A 20,530-nucleotide genomic window follows, 5' to 3' on the forward strand; every position below is an offset into this window, starting at 1 on the left:
CTACTGTAGAGTGCTAAGATTTTAAGTAAAACAACTGTAATTGCGATATATTTTAATGAACTCGTATGTTTGAAGACAATGTGCTATCATACACGCTTTGCTTCACAATTTAATTTTCTATACGTCTTCTTTGAAATGTAATGTATTTTGTAAACTAGGACCGGAAATCTGTTGTTTGTTATGTCCAATTTTGGATTTACACAGTTGGAGGAAAAGCACCGTGGCTGAAAACTTGGAAAAATGGGAAAAGTAGCAGGCGTTAAGACTTTATCCGCGCATCCGCTGGCGAGATAAGGAACCACAGAGATGGATCTGCATGTTTCACCCACGGAGCGGATTTCACGCTGACAATAATGTCGAAGGAGGAAAAAACGGAGATTTTCTCGCAATTCCATTGAAAGTAAATTTACTCATGGAGAGAGGAGCAAGTCGGGAGTCATGAGCACAGGTTTGTGTCGTGGGGGAGCTGAAAAAAATCTGCTTTGCAAGCGTCTTTTGTGGCAATAAAAGTACATGTAATGTCCTTTAGTTTATTCGTGATACTTTTTCAGAAAGAAATGGTCAATTTCCACGCTGTAGCTGTCGGTAGCACCACTCTATTTTTATCCAGCCAGAGTTAATTACAGTTTTTCTTAATAACAGCTTCCAAAAAGACATAAAAGTGAACTGTTCCGACCTCAGTTTGAGTGCTTTGTAAAAACTCAGTGAAAAACAGCAGTTTCTTTTTGTTATCTAAACCTCTGTTGCAGCTGGAGGGGGTTAAATCCTTTGTCTCAAAACATCTGTCCTGCTGTTCCTGAAACATGTCGGACTTAATATCAAGCTGCAGCTCAAACCTTTCACGAAAAGCAGCAAACATGTCTCTGGATGAAAGTCTTTTCATTTTATTAGGGGGTTATGCTTTTTAAACGTTTTAATAAATATGCCCGGCGTTGTCTTATAGAGCTAAACATAACACCAGATTCCGTTTTAAAACATGCGAATTTAAAGTTGCTTCTTTTATAAATATGGTTGTGTGTCTTCCAGGGTGTAGTTTATGACTCTACATGCTGTTGTTGCATACGCTGACAGATTCGGCTCATAGATAAAACAGAAAGAAACAATAAGATTAAAAGTTGTGTATCCACACTCTTCTCACCAACACCGCCATCCATCGTGGGGTTTTTCTTAAGTTTGGGTGAAGCACTTCGCAAAGTGTACGCTTACTAACATGAAGTGTGCGCCGAATTGAAGGGTGATTCTCGGTGATCAGAAAAAAATTCAATCACTATTTATTACTTGTTATTACTGGTTGCAGTCATGTTTTGCGATGTTTTTGAAGGGAATTTGGTTGGAGTCAGGCTTTCAGCTGCAACCGGAGAGCGGTTTTCGATCGTTGGCCTTTTCCGAAACATCCGCTCGATGACTCGACTTCTCGTGGTGTCGGCCAGCCAACAGTTTGAACCAATAGAGTGGAAAATATAGCCTACAATCCTAAACCAGAGCTTTTTTTAAATTAACGAATATACTCTTTTTTCTATTTTAACCTTTATTTAATCAGATTATTTCCTAATAGGATTAGGAATTCTAAGCAAGGATTTTTTTTTCAGGAATACAAACTGTCAGGAAGAAGAGTAGGAAATGCTCTTGAGTACACAGGTCTATCGACAAATAAGAATCAGCTGTGACTTATTTAAGGACAAATTGGACCTAGAAGAGATAATACAGTAAAAGCCAAGGTTATTATAGTGGACTGATACAACATTAAACAACAACACTGAACATTTTCAAACAGAAATATAAACTGAACTGATAGAGAAATAAATAAAAGATTTCAGAATGATCAGAAAATGCAAACTATGATAAGAAATCTGGTCCAGCCATACCAAATGTGTCAGAAATTAAGCATATATGAATCAAATAATCTAGATTTGCTGCCACATTCAAACATTAGATATGTCAGTTCACACTCATGAGTAAATACTTTGTTATAAAGGGGAAGATGGTGCAAAATAGTTGAAAATTACTCATTTCCTATCTTTGCCCCGTCAGTGACCTTGTGACCTGAGGTTGCCTGTGCTTACATTAGAGGAGGCATGGCTTTTGTGTCTGACACTCCCTCTCTTTCTAACACACAGGTGTAAAGAAGCCTCCATTAGCTCCCAAACCTAAACTCCCTGTCACTACCAAACCTTCACCCCCGCCCGTCGCTCCCAAACCGGGACTCATTTGTCAGCCTTTGGCGGCCTCCCAGCCCTCCCCTTCCACTCTGAAGAGGGCGAAACCGGCTGTTGCCCCCAAACCATGCATCCCCAAATGCTCCGTCGCCTCTTCTCCCCCGGTTTCACCCCCGCCGCCACCCAAGCCTGCTGAACTGCTTATCCCATCTCAGGAACAGCAGGAGGCTTTAGATGATGGCCTCAATCTTCTCAACTCCAAAAACGGGATATTATCAGAGGCTAGCAGACGTGAATCGGATTACATCATTCCCACCTGCTCCTGTGGGCTCCGGGACTGTGCACAGTGTCAGCCCCTGGAAAATGGGAGCACATCTGAGGCTGGGGGACATTCACACAAAGAGCTGTTAGAGAATGGCGTTTCCAAAGAGGGGTTCGTGGGGTCAAAGCCACGAAAGGGTGGAGAAAATCAAGAGGAGGGAATACCTGAAGATAAGGGTGAAAGTGTGCAGATTAGCAAAAAGCCAAGGGGTAAACCTCAGAGACAGAAACACCTTGATAGGGGACCGGTAAACAAGGAGGTACAGAGGACTAAGGAGCAGGAAGTAACTTTAAAAAATCAGGAAAGCCCTGCTGCTGAGCCCGATGTCTCTAAAGTACCGACGGAGGCCCAAAACACACACTTGAAGTCAGCCTGTGATGTCATAGGTGGCATCATTGTCTTCTCAAACATCTCTCCTCTTGAATTGCCTACAGAGCACTCTGAAAGCAACAACACTGTCAGCAGAGTGTCTCCTACCCGGTCACACCCTGATCTGCAGGTCCCCGCTGCTCCTAGCAAGCCTCTCCCAGTCCCTCAGCCTCGTAAACTTAAAAAGCCGGCCTTGGTGAGGCAGGATGGTCTGGAGGGTGGTGCTCAGGAGCAGTTTGTGGAGGAGCAGAAACAAAGGACTGAGATGAAGGAAGCTGAGGGGAAACTAGCTGCTCTGTCTCTCAGTACAGAGAGCGAGGAGCTCAAACCAGACGCGTGTGATGACAGTTCAGCCCCAAAAGACTCAGGTTTAGGAGACGATGAGGCTGACGCGCCTGTCCCGCCTCCTCGGCAAACCTCTCTGTCACCTCATCTCCACAGGTCAGTCCGCATAAACCCCAATCTTAACAAAAACAACTCCCACTCCTTAGACCTGCTCTCACAGCCCGACTCTGTGAGCCACAGTAAAGAGGGCGAGGCGCGCCGGGCCGAGGAAGATGAGGAGGATGGGTACGGCGACTTTGAGCGGTACCCCATCAGTCATAGCCTCCCTAAACAGATCAAACTCAGCTGTCACCCTGCTCTGGCGAATGACAGGAAAGCCTTCTCCGCTGAGGAGGAACAGTCGCCGAGGGCACCGCCAAGAAAACCGCAGAGACACAGCCTGCCCGCACCTCCTCCACCCTCCATCTGCCCTCCTGCACCTCCACATGCTAACACCCCAATGAGGGAGCTGCCTGCTCCTCCTCAGGAGAAAACAAGCTGGCGCTTCTCGCGACCCTACGTGACCTTCTTCAGCCGACAGATCCCCACCAGGAGCAGCGTGCCGCCTAAGAGTCGAGCCCCGGTGCTGGGGGGCAAGCAGAGGGCGCAGTCTTTCTCTGCAGCTGACCTGGCAACCCGGGCCAACTCTCCAAAGAGGAGCCTCTCTTTCCGGAAGCTGCTGGAACTCCGGCTGTCAGTGAAGATGCTGCCAAAGCTGCTTGCCAAGGGAGGGCAGTCCCTGGATTGCACCAGCATCGAGTCAAACCAGGGGAAGAGGAGCCTGGAGAGGCCCAGTAGCTGCGTAGGGGAGGCTGATATTTGCGGAGAAGGCATAGAAGGCTCAGCGGAGTATGAGAACGTCCCGCTCTATGAGGAAATCCCGGAATACATGAATCTGCCGTTTCACAGTGCCAGGCTGGGCTGGCCTCATGACCCAGATGCAGCTGATGCAGACATCTACGAGGTGCAGGATCCATACCACAGATGTCAGGAACATGAGTATGAAAGGTACGCTGCTTTATTAATCAATTTTTTCTCAGCTATTTGACGTTCCAGTTGATAGAAGCAGTTTAAGAAAGAGTCAGAAAGGTGGAGGGAGAAGGAGTCGGGGTGGTGACACAGTTGTTTTTCTGTTTAACTCTATCTCTTGTATACTGATTTTGTTGATAGCCGATCACTGCTGCCAATCTCAGTCTGCATGCTCTTTCAAAAGAGATTTTAAATCTCAAAAGTCAGATTTTCCTGGTTGACTGGAGTTTAGGGATCAAACTCAAGCCACTGCAGAGGACTCGGACTCAGTACACACTCTAACAAGTGAGCCTCATGACCGTTTATTTCTGATTCTGGTCATTTGGGGGATTTATTTTAGAAGGATTATAGTAGGTTCATCCTCAGCAGTTTAGCTCTTCTAGCCCTCAGGAGAGCTGGTTAAGATCCTAAAACACGGAGGAAGAAAAGCTACTAATTTATCTTGTTATTCCTAATATCTTTGCTGTATATATTCAGATGACAAAAACGTGGTTGTTTATAAATGATTAACAACAGAATGATATATACATACATATAGGGTTAGGGTTAAGTTATCTTAAATTATTAACCAATGAAATCAGTACATGTATTGATTTCTTTGGTCAGTAATGTAAGGTCTCCGATTGTAATACAAACTGTGTACTCCTGGATTCATATCTTTGCTTTCAGTTTAAATTTACCTGCAGGCTGATGGCAGCACTTTGACATATTTAAACTCAGACTGCTGCCATCACAGTATTTTGTTTATATTTTTAAAAACTATCTATTTGTATTTTTACTCAATACAGGAATGATTAACAACACCCACAAAACATTTTAAATAGAACAGAATTTTCCATAAAATGTAGCAGCTCTGTTATGCTTTATGTCTGTGACATTTCTTTACTCCTAATTCTTCATCCTGTATTTAGCGGTGACTTGTACAAAAATCATGTTGTGGATACAGATTTTGGTGAAGTTACATACATGACATGTCAAATAAATGCAACCAGAGAACATAACATCTCATTCGTACTAGGATAGTGAAGTTAACATAACATAGAGGAAAATCAGAAGAATTGGGATTTAATATAAATCTTTTTTTAAAACCGTAGAGATGCTAATAATCGCTGTGGATGTGGTGATGCTTGTGAAAAGTTTCATTCAGACTAGCTCAACCGTTAAGGATGAGATAGCGTACATAGATGTATACATACATACACTGTCATTATAGTAAGATATGTAGAGAAAATGTGCTAAAAATACCCTCACATACACCTTGACTGACATGACGAATAATGACGTACATGATTACCAGGTGGGTTAACCACCCTCAGGACCTCCCCAAGGACATGCCCACGTTTTAGGTCATGAACCTAAAAAATTTCTAAATCTATTTACAGCTTTATAAAAACTTTATCAAGTCTTATCATGTTTGAAAAATGAATTAGTTGTAATTGTACAAAAAGAATACAAAAAATGGTTACACGGTTAGATAAGATCAAATGTACGTTATTGATGGGATATCAATATTTAATTGGAAAATATCAGTGCTGTCAGCGTTAATCTCGTTAAAATGACATTAACGCCATGACCGCATTAACACGGCAAATCTCCGTTAGCGAGTTAACGCGGATCGCCCCGTGCGTTAACGCGTCAACGCGTTAGCGCCGTGAAGCTCCACCACATGCAGAAGTATGTGGTCTCAGACTACCATTTCTTATTAGTTTTTGATAAGCTGTGAAATATTAGGTTCACATTCAATAGAAAAGCAGAAAGTCCTAAGTATTTATCTCTATTGATTAAAATAATTTTTTAATCCTCTTTTTGTCTGTTAGCTCTTTTTTCCTCTCTTTCATCATCTTTCTGAAGTGATACTGCAGAGAAAAGATGTTTTATAGTGTGAGAAAAGAAGGGCATCTTTATACCAGGAACAATGGCATGCTTTTCTTTGTGCATGTGGGAAAAAAGGACCTGCAAATTGATGTAGGCCGAGCTTTTATTACTGTCCTGTAATACCAGGTGAGCCACGGCTTCATTGCATGAACCGCCAGTGTGCAACAGGTTGGACAGGTGAAACGAGCGGTTTGTGTTCAAGAGCATGTGAAAGTCAGCCTTTGAGGCAGTCAGACATTGAATTTGAATAAAGCATTGATGTGCAGCAGGTCAGGCTGTTTTCCTGTGGGTTATTTTCAGTGGCCAGGGCAGGAAATGTCTGAGAGTCGCAGAAACGCCACACAGCTCTCTAGAACAGGGAAAATAAACCTCTAGCAACCACCAGCCTCCTTTCTCCTCCTCTGCCTGCCCGCCCTCGCACCATGTTTAGCCTCTTCTTAACCTCATCACTCCATTTTTCTCCTTTGCTTGGCTGAGTTTGTTCTCATGCTGAGTACATGCTAAATAATTTCACACTCGTGGAAAAGCAGAGTTTGCAAAAAGAGCCACATAAGAGATGTTTTAAAGAGAAGTATTTATGTAATAAGAAGTATAAAAAACGAAAAAGGTAGACAAATATGGGACATGATTTATTGTGGGAAGATTAACAGCTAGGGACTAAATTATGACAAAATGCCCTCGAGCAAGTTTGCAGTTCTGGACAAAACTTTACATGCACTCAGCATGGGTGTAAATGTCATGGTAATTTGGGCTTTTAGTTATTTATTTGAACTATTCTTTTTCCACAGTGGAATGTTTGTACAGTAAGCATCTTTAATGAATTTAAAAAACAAGAATTAGGTGCACAAGTTTGAATTTAATTTCGATTTTCTCTAATCAGCTTTTGGCATAATTCTGGTTGGATATTTCGCCACTCGTCTTGGTAAATTTGGTAGAGTTTGTTTAAGATGATTGGTTTCCTGGCGCAAACCTGGCTTTTAAGGATATGCAAAACATTTTCAGTAGTGTTGAGGTTAAGGCTTTGGGAAAGCCATTACAGAAGCGTAATGTCAGCTTGCTTTATCCATTCTGAAACCAGTTCCTTTGTTTGTGGGATTGGTGTCCAGGTTTCCATTGTCTGGCTGTTGATCTGAGGTGAACTTAAATAATTTGGAAGTAGTCCTCCTTCTCCATAATTCCATCCAGTGGTGTTTTGCTGTCAGTACCACTGACAGCAAAATGCCACCACCATGCTTGACAGCTGGTAAAGTGTTCTTAGGTTTGAAACCCTCACCTTTACTCATCCATACTTTTTGGCATTGTGGCCAATTAGCTTAATCCTTGTCACGTCTGACCATAAAACTTTTTCCAGAAGGCACTTGGCTTGTCTCTGTGGGCAGATTCACATTTTAGTCAAGCTGAAGTTGTCGATTTTGGAGCAGGAGCTTTTTTCCCAGTCATTACCCTCTTAGTCCATGTAAAACTGGCTTCACTGTGGACAGTGACTCTCGTGTTCTGTTAGATATCAGTTTACGGTAGGCTTGAACCTTGATGGTTCCTGGGTTGTTTCTGAACATCCCAATGAATTGCTTCTCATCTGAGGATGACAGTTTGGGTCTTCTTCCAGACCTCAGCAAAGTGTGGACACATCTGAATGACTTGTCAACTTATTCTATTAGAACAATTAGAGCATGCTGTAGGTATTACAGGTACTGCGCTGCAGTGGTTTGTATCATATCTATCTAATAGACTACAATTTGTTCATGTAAATGAAGAGTCTTCTTCACACACTAAGGTTAATTATGGAGTTCCACAGGGTTCAGTGCTAGGACCAATTCTGTTTACATTATACATGCTTCCCTTAGGCTGTATCATCAGAAGGCATAGCATACATTTTCACTGCTATGCAGATGACACCCAACTCTATCTATCCATGAAGCCAGATAACACACACCAATTAGTTAAAATGCAGGAATGTCTTAAAGACATAAAGACCTGGATGGCCTCTAATTTTCTGCTTTTAAATTCAGATAAAACTGAGGTTATTGTACTCAGCTCTGAAAATCTTAGAAATATGGTATCTAACCAGATTCTTACTCTGAATAGCATTAACTTGGCCTCCAGTAACACTGTGAGGAACACTGGAGTCATTTTTGACCAGGATATGTCCTTCAATGGACATATTAAACAAATATGTAAGACTGCTTTCTTCTCCTGTCTCAGAGTGACGCTGAAAAACTAGTTCATGCATTTATTACTTCTAGGCTGGACTACTGTAATTCATTATTATCAGGATGTCCTAAAAACTCCCTGAAAAGCCTTCAGTTACCTCAAAATGCTGCAGCAAGAGTACTGACTAAATAATCAGGCCCATCTTATCTTAATGACCTTATAGTACCATATCACCCCATTAGAGCACTTCGCTCTCGCACTGCAGGCTTACTTGTTGTTCCTAGAGTATTTAAAAGTAGAATGGGAGGGAGAGCCTTCAGTTTTCAGGCCCCACTTCTATGTAACCAGCTTCCAGTTTGGATTCGAGAGACAGACACAATCTCGACTTTTAAGATTAGGCTTAAAAGTTTCCTTTTTGCTAAAGCATATAGTTAGGGCTGGATCAGGTGACCCTGAATCCTCCCTTAGTTTTGCTGCAATAGGCATAGGCTGCTGGGGGATTCCAATGATGCATTGAGTGTTTCTTCTTCAGTCACCTTTCTTAGTCATTATGTGTTAAGAAACCTCTCTGCATTGAATCATACTTGTTATTAATCTCTGGCTCTCTTTCACAGCATGTCTTTCATCCTGTCTTCCTTCTCTTTCCCCAACCAGTCGCGCCAGATGGCCGCCCCTCCCTGAGCCTGGTTCTGCCGGAGGTTTCTTCCTGTTAAAAAGTAGTTTTTCCTTCCCACTGTCGCCAAAGTGCTTGCTCATAGAGGGACGTATGATCGTTAGGTTTTTCTCTGTATGTATTACTGTAGGGTCTACCTTAAAATATAAACCGCCTTGAGGCGACTGTTGTTGCGATTTGGCACTGTATAAATAAAATTGAATTGAATTGAACTTGTACTTAAATACTGTTGTTTAAACTGATGATCTCAAAATCTGCAGTTGTTTAGAAATGGCTCGAAGAGACTTTTCTAGCTTATGTAAATCTAGTCCGTCTTATGTTTTCACTGATTTCTTTGGACTTTCAATGAGCTCACTGGTCAATCCAACGAGTGCCACAAAGAGAAACTACCAGTTGTAGTCAGTCATGATCACTAACAAGAAGTTGATAGGCCTTGGGCTTGTTAAGTTAAAAGGCATATCACGTCATTAACATAACACTCATAACATAAAAGATGAACATGAAAACCAAGAATACTTTGTTGGCCACATGGAGCACCTTCTTTGTCTCAGTGTTTCCCATTCATTGTCTATGAAAGCAGCTGTGCAGTGCATTCCTGTGGGGTTGCGCTGCATTTTGAATGATGCAAGGTTAAATTTTCCCACTCCTCATTTACATAAAGTTGAGGTCTAGGCTTTTTTATGCATAACAGAAATCTTCTACATAATGCCTCTCAGACCCTTTTCTGTCTTTTTGTCTTTTAGAACATCTTTTCCTTTATTTTCCCCTTCCATGAAAGTCCAACTTCACTCCCTGTGAGGCTGTGGCAGGTTCCGCTCACCTCACTTTGATTTATTAATTTAAATTATGATCAAAGTTAAAGTTTAAGGAAATTCACTTAGCTTTCTTGTTCTACTCCACTAGTTTCTGTGTGACTGTGATCTCTATTTTCTTGTCATAAGCTAGCAACCCTACTATGTTGGTTTTGTTTTTAAAATTCAGCTTCGACATCCAGTCATGTGCAGAACAGCATTTGCACAGCTGACTGAGGCTAAAAATGATGCAAAGCACCTCTCAGGCAAGATAACCTCTAGATCACAACCATTAAAATGACGACTGTAGGACATGGTCCTCAGCATATATCATGTCATTGAGACCACATTTTCTGAAACGTGATTGCTTTTAAGGTGTCATTAGCCTTGATAACCTCATGTGTTTTTTAAAGGAAAAATCAGGATGAGCTGATTGTCATCTGTGAATAAATTGTGCTAATTGGTAAAACGCTCAACAATCTAGCTAGACATATATAAAAAAAAAAAAAACATAAAACAGGGGTCCCAGAATTGAGCCCTGTGGGACACCACAGGACAAAGTAATTAGAGTCTCCAACAGAGGCAATGAGCCTTTTATCTAAGCCTTTTATCCAGGCCTTGTGCCTGTTTCCTCTGTTCATACAGGTGATCATGTCAGGACACCTTAGCTAACGCTGAGGTAAACTGTTGTGAAAGTGGTCTTCTAAACAATTAAGATGTGCTCTGCATCTTAATTCTGTCTGGTATGCAGAGCAGTCTGCCGGGTGTTTGTGTGTCAGAGAGGAAAAAAGAGGGAGCGAGTGAATCTGTAGTGTTTCCCAGGCATCCGAGCCTGTTAAGTTTATGTAAGTAGCCCCAGGCTGTAAACAAGTGGCGCTCTGTGCCTGACCCAGTATGCTGGAGCGCTCGACTACAGAGAAAGCATAAGGGAGAGAAAAGCAGACAAAGAAGGAGGTAGAGTCAGTGGGAATTGAAATTTAGGTAACAGAGACACATAGGAAAAGCAAGGAAGTGGGCAGAGTGGGCTATTCGCGGTGGGAGTGAAGGGAGATCACCATTTATTTCCATACCCCACACCCCAACATCCACAAGACTCTGCACAAAGATTAGGATAGGAACTGACAGCAGGACACAGAGGATGAGACAAAATCAGGACGCTTTAAATCCTTCTGTTCTGAAGTCTCAGACAGGTTAATTCTACAGAAGAGACTGCGAGAGCCAGATCAAAACATTAGCAGCACAAACACATGTTGCTGCTTGTACTAACCTGGCACACAGCGCTGTTTGTGGGAAGACCCGAGCCAGCATGTTGTTTCATTGGTGGCCGTAGGGCTGATAAAAGTGCAATGAGGAGAAAGACAGGTCTCAAAAGTATAATCACTTTTCAAATGCACATTATGTACAGCTGGGTGTTATAGAGGTAGGTCCGGGCAATTAATCAGTTCTAGTTTTGGCCAAAATGACTAAATGGGAGTCTTAAGATAAAGTAAACTCTCAAGTTTTTGTAGTTGAAATCATGGAACAAGTATTACTGCTCAGGGAATCACCAGATACCCCGCGATACAATATTATCAAAGTACCTCACTCATAATACAATATTATTTCAATTTTCAACATTTTGCAGAGTGGAGTTTTCCAATAATGTATCTTGTGATTTATCACCTTTTTCTGACTGAAAGTTATGTCCTCAAACTTGGTCACTATCTGTTTTATCCAATAAGATAAAGATTCTGTTATTTTTTTTTGTTGTTGGAAAATGAGTTTGTCAATCATACCAATACTGTCACTAAAACCTGCTATATGAAGCAGTCAGTCTGCAATTTAATATGGTCAAGTTGGTAATTACATGCAATCTTTTTCTGATAATACAGCAATTAATTGTGATAAATCACTGAAAATCACATATTTCTTGCTGTGTACATAGCCAGAAATTCACATTTAACTATTACATTTATACTCAGTAACCTTCTTGTTCAATAGGAATATAACTAAAAAACATCTAGCTGGCAGCCAGTTGAGTCAAGTCTCTTTGAGTTGTGCTCATTGAAAAAGACTTATTCAGACTGTTTGCATTTGTGAACTAGTCAGCAGTTATTTGCAAACATTCAGCAATCTCTCTGAATGTTGAACATTGATTGTAGTCGTTTGAAGTCATTTTGCAACTGTTTGCAGAAGGGTTCCCTCTAATCAGGTGACCTGTACAATTGTGAGTGTGCAACACGCTCAAAGCTCTGGGCAACCATTTAATCACTACAAGTTGCAGTCAGTTGCAGAATGTAAAAAAATTCACTACAATCACCAGGTAGCCACCGTTTTTTTTGTAGATGCAAGGAGGTTGCTGTCCAATTTATGTTTGCTCTGATTCAGGAGGTGGCTTTCTCAAAAAGTGTTTCCAGTTATGTATGTTTTTGTGGCTCAGGGTTATCTCAGGATGGTGGTGCAGGAGATTGGCTCTATGTTCATAGTATTCCCAGAGTATTTTCATTTTTTAATAAAGTATTCAGATTTGGTGTCCCTGTATCGATAAAATATCACAATACTATGCTGTATCGACTATGAACTAGTCTGATTTTGGGATTGTGCAACAGTTGGCTGTCAGCTTTGTTTCTCTGTTGCTTGCAGACGAGCGTTTGCCTGTGCAAGATTGGATTTGCATAAAAAAAATTCCTAGTAAGGGGCGTAAATCTCCTTACTATATGACCATGTGTCTCCCACCACCTGCTCCACCTCTTTTTTTCATTTGAATTACATTTAAAGTCTAAGAAAGTCAACTGAAAAAAACCCAAATTTTTACCAGTAATGCATATTTTTGGTAAATAATCAATTAAAAAAAAACAACTAGTCACTCACATAGCTCCCAGTGGTTTAGTCCATTGCCCATGTGTGTGGCTCTCTTATTTACTTCTCCCACACAGTAATATCACACTTGTTGTAATGAGACAATATTTCATTAGCTCTGTTATCCTTGTTACCAAATCTTATGCGCCAGTGCAGCCACATCTTACAACACATGGACGCAGATTTGTGCAGTTTTCCAAGAGCTGTTGAGTTCTCTAAAGGAAGAACTCAACCAGCTCTTTTACTGGACATAAGGAAAGGAGCTTCAGTGCTTCCTTTATTACCTCCTTATCAGGGGATACACTGGGCCTTACTTTATGATGCTGAATATTTGTGCATCCAAACAACCAACATAGCAAACAAGTGGCACCGATGATTGTTAAAACTACTGATGCATTTTATACCATAATCTGTTAATATGCAAATATGGAAAAATTATGCAGTTGTTTTCTTATATTAAGTGATCTATAAATAAAATAAATTAACAGTATTAAAATGATCAAAGTGCAGTGGGATTTATTGTGGTGTATTAGTGTGTCTGTGAAGGTCTTTGACCTGGAGCAGACCTCCAGACCTAGTAGTTGGTTGTTTTATTCTTTTTTTTGTGGACACATTTTTTGGTGTCCCCTCATTGAGCTCCGGGGATTTTCAATTCCTACCTAACCGCTGTCTGCATGACTACCCAAAATATTGTCTAATTGTATTCATCAATATTTTCCGTTATACCAAACCTCTGAAGAAGTGTCGGTCTTGACTCACATACTTCTATGAGTAAATATGTGTGTTAAATTTGTCCAGGCCCCCTTATTGCACAAGGCTTCCTTAATCTTTATTTATCCAAGGAGGGTTTTTCTGAACTCACACACCACTCTGTAGCCCTGCCCTGCTTCCCTTTCACAGATTTAAACATTCCCTGTTAAGAAAGGCTAAATTAATCTCTGTCTGTCTGTGTTTGGGCGAACAGCGGCTGCCTCATCCAGGACGTCCACTCTGAGGAGGAGGAGATCCACAGCTCAGATGACGAGGACAACAGCTCCACCTCTAGCAAGGAGCACTTGGACGAGGCAGACAGACAGGTACAATAATGAAACTCCATCTGTAACATCAGGGGAATTCAGCCAATAAAATGACTCAATGTGAGCAATAAAGTAATTAGGGTTGAATTTAAACTGAAACTTCTCCCAGTACCTGATGACTGATCATTTCCATGCATGTTATTCCGATACCACAATCCATAAACATTTATTATATTTACTTACCATCATGCCTCATGCTTTCACCAGTGTAATTATTATAATGAACATCCAGTCAAACATCTTGGTTCTCAAATTCTTCCAGCAGAGTGTCTTTGCAGCTACGAAAGGCTCTAAAAACTTATTTTCAGCCATTTTTTTTCTTTCTCTTGCTTCTGTATGACGTTAAAGAAAGTGGATATGCCTAATCTGGTCATATTTATGAGGGGTAGCCAATCAGAAGAAATGTGGGGTAAAGGGGGAGGACTGAAAAGCTTGTTTCAGACAGAGAATGAATTTAAGAACTGTGTCATAGCTCAGTAATAGAGAAAGGAGGATGATTTTAAAATATTAGTCATGCAAAGCTACTGTAGTAGATTCCAGGAAATGAAATATAGTAATAAATATAATACATCAATTAAAGTTAACATAAAGTTAACCTTTAAAAAACTATAAAGAATAATATATATTCTTTAGATTATAATAATATATAATAATTTCTATGTTGAAATCTCCAACGAAATCCAAGAAAGAAATATGGAGTTTGAAAGTAGTGTAAGAGGTCCCATTTAAATGTCTTTAAACTATAGCTTGGTTATGTCGAAATCATAATATTGAGATCAGGATTAATCATTAACACACTGATTAATCTTTTTTTTTTTAAATCTGTTGACCCAAATGAATAAATGAATATGAATGTGATAGGAAAACACAATGTCCACTCAGGAGTTAAGTATAGGTTAAAGCCTCGTTTATACTTTCGCCTCCGAGTAACATAAATGTCATCATTAGAGGGTAAGCGTCTGTGTGCCTGCTTGTTTTTATGACCACGTGGACTCGTCTGGAGAACTTACATTACAGTGCACCAGCTATGACTGCACCCCAGGAGGCGGACTTGGAGTAGATTTTCAGGGAAGTATAACAGGAATCACTACTCAGCTGTTGGTCTCTAGCTGACCATGTCTATAATGAAATATAATGAATGCAGTCCTAATGCAGTTAGAAAAATGGCTGATTCAAGTGGATGATTTCCGTGTTTACTTTCAATCAAACATTGACATGTGACTCCTTGTTATTCAAGGAGAGGGTGAAGCTACCGTGACTTATAGACTATATATAAAAGATGTGACTGTACAACATCACCTATTAGTCACCTGTTGTAGTTTAAAGTGGACAGGAGTCACTATATGTATTGAGAAACAAAAAAAACATCTTCACGTTGCAAAAAAAATACAATCCACAATCTGCACTGTAACTTGGAGATTATTTTCTCCTTCACTTACAGTTGGGCTTCATTTTTCCTCAATTCTATTATGACTTTATCTACTCAGTGAGATAATGTTTCCAACAAGTGTGGCATCTCTTCCTCGGAGGGTTTGTTTTTCTTGGGGGGGGGGGGTTCCTACGTTGAATACATCAGTCTGTTTTCCCTGTGGACATCATGATGGATATCAGGACTCCCGATCGTGCTTCGCTAAGAAACTGTTTGTTCTGTGATGTGCATGTTGTAAACTGTTAGGTTGTAAACTGTTTGGATGTGCTTTGGAGGAGATAGACCATTTTATTGCATAAAAGAGAGTGGCAGTGGACAGTATATGCTTCTTATTACCATAAAAGTCATTGTTGCATAAAATGACTTTTATGTTAATTTTATAGCAGCAAAAAAGTGACCTCCTTAGACTACTTTTTAGCTTTAGTTTCGTGGTTTTCTACTGTGTTACCAGTTCTGTTATTAGTTAGCTAACATAAACTTGAGCTATAAACAGTAATTTAGAGCAGGGCTCCATGGTGAAAATTAGCCTTTGTACATGTAGTGCTTCATGTCCACTTGAACGATTTGGTGTTCGCCCAACATCACGAGTCAGGGGTGAGTCTCACCAGGAAACAATGAGGGGACATGCTCATACAGAAGCTACTAATTCTTCTTTAGACCTAGAGGCTCCATCCCTCTTTTATATACAGGCTGTGGCCCGAGCCACAATAGTCACATTAATGGGGACTTTCACCCATAGCAAGATTACTAAGACTCCACTATTTGTAGTTTTTAGACACTTGAAGAGGTTAAAACAAGAAAAACAGAGAAATGTTATTGTTAGTCTCATTCTCAACCACACTAATTGGAAACCATAGTCTTAAAGTGGCTGTTTTTATTCACACTTAGTGGAAAATGCTACAGAATTATTACAAGGGCTGAAGTGAGCATATTTCCAGGAAAACATCTATGGAAAAACAACTCCAAGCGCTCTTAAAATATGATGTCAGCATGTGAAGCTGGCAGATCATTTACAGGTCACAACGGACGACTCGTATCTCTCCCGGTGACTCAACTGTCACCGCAGCAGCTGGAGGCTATGTGCTCACATGCATCCTGCCGAGTGTGTTTGTTGCCTTTAAAAGCTTTTCAGAAGTGGGTGTGTTTGTGTGTTGAAAGTGGGGGATGTTGAGCAAACACAGAAGGGCTACAGGTTCAGGAATAGCTCCCTCAATGGCTGAAAGAGTCGATACTGTCAGCACCTGTGTCTGATGGCTCTCAGAGCGCCAGGGTATCACAAATACAGGCTCCGATAGGACCGGTCGGCCATTTCGGTCAAGCAGGGGCCAAGGCCGGCATCCAAATTAAGTCAAAGAGAATCCACCCTCCCCCCTTTCCCATTCAACGGCACACTGTTGGAGAGCGATGGGGAGAGGAGACAGGCAGAGAGGAGGGAAAGGTTCCTGCTTTATGTTGTTTGAAAGAACCTTAATGGTCTTTAAACACCAGCACCGGTGATCATGGTGATTTGCAGCGAACCTGTGAGTTAACTTTAAACTGTTTTGGCGCTGGCGTCTCCCTGGCACCGTCCTGACTGTCTGTGTTTTTTCTTTTTTTGTGAAACTTTAGCAAGAGGACGAGATGAAGAGGAAGAAGGTGGTGCACATCGCCCAGGAGATCATGAGCTCAGAGAAAGTGTAAGTGCTTCAGTCACGAGGTAGCATCTGTACTGTAATCTGTGGCTGTCTAACGGATGTGTTTCTTCTCTTTTATCAGGTTTGTGGATGTCCTGAAGCTTCTGCACATAGTAAGTGTCTTGTTCAGTCAAGACTTTTATTAAAGGAGAATTTCCATGACTTAATTTAGCAGCCAGAGCAAAGAGAGTGCCCGGCATAATAAGCAGCACTGTATGTTTAGGTGCTGGCACTGTGCTGTAACTGTCTTGAGTGGTGATCAAAGCCTTTTCCCTAGGATGGATTTGAATTAATGGGCCCTTGACTGCAGTTGTCTTTGCTCGAGTGCCCTAACTGAGTTGATTAATGCAGTTACAATCTACAGCTGAGGCTTTTAAAGTTTCTGCAACGGAGTGTTTCTGGTTTTCTGGGGGGCAGTGGTGGGCAGATAAATGCATGGCCACAAGGTGGGGGAGGAGGTGCTTTGATCAGATCCATTACAGAGATGCACTGAGAGAAGAGTGTAGGCACAAGAAAAAGAATGAGCTGTGGACTGTGGAGTTTGCCTGGTGGCTCATTTAGTCTGTTTGACATATTTTGGGAGAGTTGGCCTGCAGACACTTGTGTGTGATGGCCCAGTGATTTTTAGGAGGTGAATTTTGCAATCAACTGCAGTTATGCTGCTAACAAATCTGCTGACTATTACTGATTTGGACTATAAAGCATCGATAGAAAGAGAAATCTTTCATGTGGAGGAGTATCATCACACGTGATGAGTGTCAGGTTTGATGTGGAGAAGAAGAAAAGGATGGAAACCTCAAGCTGAATATTCAACAAAGACGAGCCTTTTGTTGTGTCTGAAGAAAAGTTCAAAATGAAACACAAAAGTCCAACAAAATCCAAAGAAGATGAGACAAAAAGGCATTTCAACAAAAGGAAGGAGGGATTATTTATACTAACAGGAAGGGAGTGAGAGGCAGGTGAAAGTAATTAACCAATGAGGGCACAACAGATGGTCACAAAAGAGGAAGTAAAAGCAAAAACAAGACTTGAAAGAAAACCAACTACCTAAGTAAAACAGGAAGAGAACAATCAACCAAAAAAACAAATACTGAGTGAAAATGGAGACAATCGGGAACCGATGAGAAGGAAAACAAAGAGGAGAGTGACATTTAAAAAAATCCAAAGAAAGAATCCAAAAACACAAACTACAAGAATCAAAACTTCAAAACAGCAGTAAAATCCGTAGTTCGGTTTCTAACTACAACCTGGGTTAGTCCTTACTGTACTGTACTGAAGATGGTGCATCAGCCCAGCAGTGCAGGCATCGTACTGCAACCTCCGGGGGCTTCTGAGGGACAACATCAGGCGCAAATAACCTCAACTGTGGCGCTTATCACCGTGCACCAGTGCACAGCTCATGGAAAACTAGCAGCCACACCAACACAATATTTGCTTTGCTCACCAGAGCTGGCTGCCTGAGACTCTGCCCTCTTCCTGGTGTTTTTGCCAGTGTATTACAACCCTGTTAAAAAAGAGAGTGAAGAACCAGGCAGATGTTATGACTTAATACAGATTTAAAAACTCACCTCACACCAGTCCACTCATAGGCACTCATGAGGGCAGTAATAAAATGATTTATTACTGTGTTTGACCTTAGTTTGGCTCATTGAGTATTGCTGATTAATTTTCTGTCAGCTGATTTATCGATTGTTCGACTTTCAGCTCAGACGTTTAGACAGGAAAGCTGTGCCTTTGTTTAAGTTTAGTCCAAGGACAGACTGCAGCAGGCGTTTCCCAGGGGGAATCCCAGGTGAGCGGGTTCAGATGACCCATGCCAAGGGCCCACCTGTCTTTCCGCCTCAGACGTGGCTATAGTGAAACCGCCGTGGGATTAGTAGAAAACGCCGCCCTGTGGCTGACGGGGGAGGGCGAGGTGCAGACCTCTGTCCAAGAAAGGAGGTCAGATCGCATTCTTCCCTCTCCGCGGACAGCTCGGGCGCGCAGCAGCTGCTTCCTCAGGCCACAGAGGCGACCTCCAGACACGCACATGCCTCAGATAATCCTCAGTGTGTGTGTGTGTGTGTGTGTGTGCAGGTAGGTGCGTGGGCTCATGAGTGTACTGCATATTTGTGGTATGTTCATCCAGTTGTTTAATTTTTGAATTCTTTTTTTTTTTTTTTTTTTTTTTTTTGTTTCTCCACAGTCAACATCTGTCTTTGTTTTAACTGCAGGTTGTCGATTTACCTGTAGGACCAGAGATTTTCATTCCCCATTTGTTAGATCCTCATTGCCTGCTAGGAACTGCTTTAAAATATACAATAACAACATATGTAGTTGTTTTATATGTGCGATAATAAGGCTTTAGTTTAAGTGTTTAAACTCTTTCTAGCTTTTTGAATTAGGTTCAGAGAGGTTCATTATCTGTCTAATCTGTACATTAGGTAAAACATTAGCAAATAACATAATGGAGATCATATGCAAAGCCCCTTTTTTTGAATAACAGATGAGACAAATTAAAAGGAAAACCTGAATAATGTGTTGAGAAACAGCAGATGCAGAGACTTCCAGAAAGAGACACAGAACAATGAAGCATTTAACATCCAGCCATGCTTTGAGATGTGTTGAAAGAATGATTTTGTTAATTATGTTATTGTGTCAAAAGAGCGGCACATTCACATTTTGTTTTTTTAATGTTTTAGATTGTGAGTTTCTACCAAACTGCTGGAACAGTAAATGAAAACGGTGATCAGAGCATTATCCTTCACCTGAGGAAGGACAGTGGGAAAGAAGGATGAATTGTTTTAGGGGTCCTAAAAGGCTGGAAGAGTGTGGTTGATGGGCGTAAAGTTAAAAGAAAAGTTACACCTTTTAAAACGTTGACTTGGAATATCAGTGAGGTCATGTGATCAGACTGTTTCGGCATAAAACAGTAAAAGAAAGGAGGTTATAGCAGGGCTTCAGTGCAAAAACCTTCATTAGAAAAGATGAATGCTCATCCGAGAGTTCAGTGGGTCAAAGCCCACAGAGGTGCTGTTTACAGAGACGTGTGGGCACAAAGTGACGTTCAAGTTAACTGAGTCATCCCTGACAATATTTTGGAGTGTTGGCGAGAGCAGGCCAACTAAAGAAATGTTACAGGCCTGAATGTTTGAGGCGCTTTATATTGTCCTGTAATGAAATACCGCGCTCATATTTTTAGGGATTTAGGGGTCATGGTTGGTTTAATGTTAGATTCTGCTCTCCTTAATTATCACCTAAACACCAAAATGAAGGGATCACTTATTAAAAGTTTCAAAATTAATGCATTGAAGCACTAAAGTCTCACGGATGTTGTTTTCTGGGATACATCTGGTCAGCCAGTCATGGCTTTTAAAAGAAAACTGTCCCTTCACACCTGAATTTAGTTGAAGAGTGAAAGGAGAGGCTACGATAGAGATTAAAGCCACTGGTTAATTTTCATGTGATTATTTGGCTGTAAATTGGCTGTATATCCACACAATGTCCCTTCTGGGTACACATGCTAATTAGTTAAGATGAGCTAAGATAGGGGGCGGCACGGTGGTTAAGTGGTTAGCACTGTTGCCTCTCAGCAAGGAGTTCTCTCCGGGTGCTCCGGCTTCCTCCCAGAGTCCAAAAGCACAGATGAGGTCAAGTTAATTGGTGATGCTAAATAGACTATAACTGACCTTTTGCCCTGTGACAGGTAAGATAGGCTCTACCCTCCATGCAAACGTGAATTGGATAAGCAGAATAAAATAGATGGATGGAGCTAAGATAAGCTTCATTTATCACATTAAACACAACATAAATAAAGCAGAATAGCGCAATAAAATCAATACAAT

General features: G+C 41.2%; 1 protein-coding gene across 1 annotated transcript in view; it reads left to right on the top strand.

Moving 5' to 3' along the window:
* Positions 1–203: 203 nt before the first annotated feature.
* The window catches only part of fgd6 (FYVE, RhoGEF and PH domain containing 6), a 30,977-nt gene continuing 10,650 nt past the window's right edge, over positions 204–20,530 (top strand). Inside the window, exons 1-5 of the mRNA XM_063460176.1 lie at positions 204–448; positions 2,118–4,179; positions 13,493–13,604; positions 16,642–16,709; positions 16,789–16,819. Of these exons, the coding sequence (XP_063316246.1) occupies positions 439–448; positions 2,118–4,179; positions 13,493–13,604; positions 16,642–16,709; positions 16,789–16,819 (2,283 nt within the window). The 5' untranslated portion in view covers positions 204–438. The remainder of the gene's footprint in view (positions 449–2,117; positions 4,180–13,492; positions 13,605–16,641; positions 16,710–16,788; positions 16,820–20,530) is intronic.

The sequence above is a fragment of the Pelmatolapia mariae genome, linkage group LG17 (assembly GCF_036321145.2).
Source record: "Pelmatolapia mariae isolate MD_Pm_ZW linkage group LG17, Pm_UMD_F_2, whole genome shotgun sequence".
Taxonomy (NCBI): domain Eukaryota; kingdom Metazoa; phylum Chordata; class Actinopteri; order Cichliformes; family Cichlidae; genus Pelmatolapia; species Pelmatolapia mariae.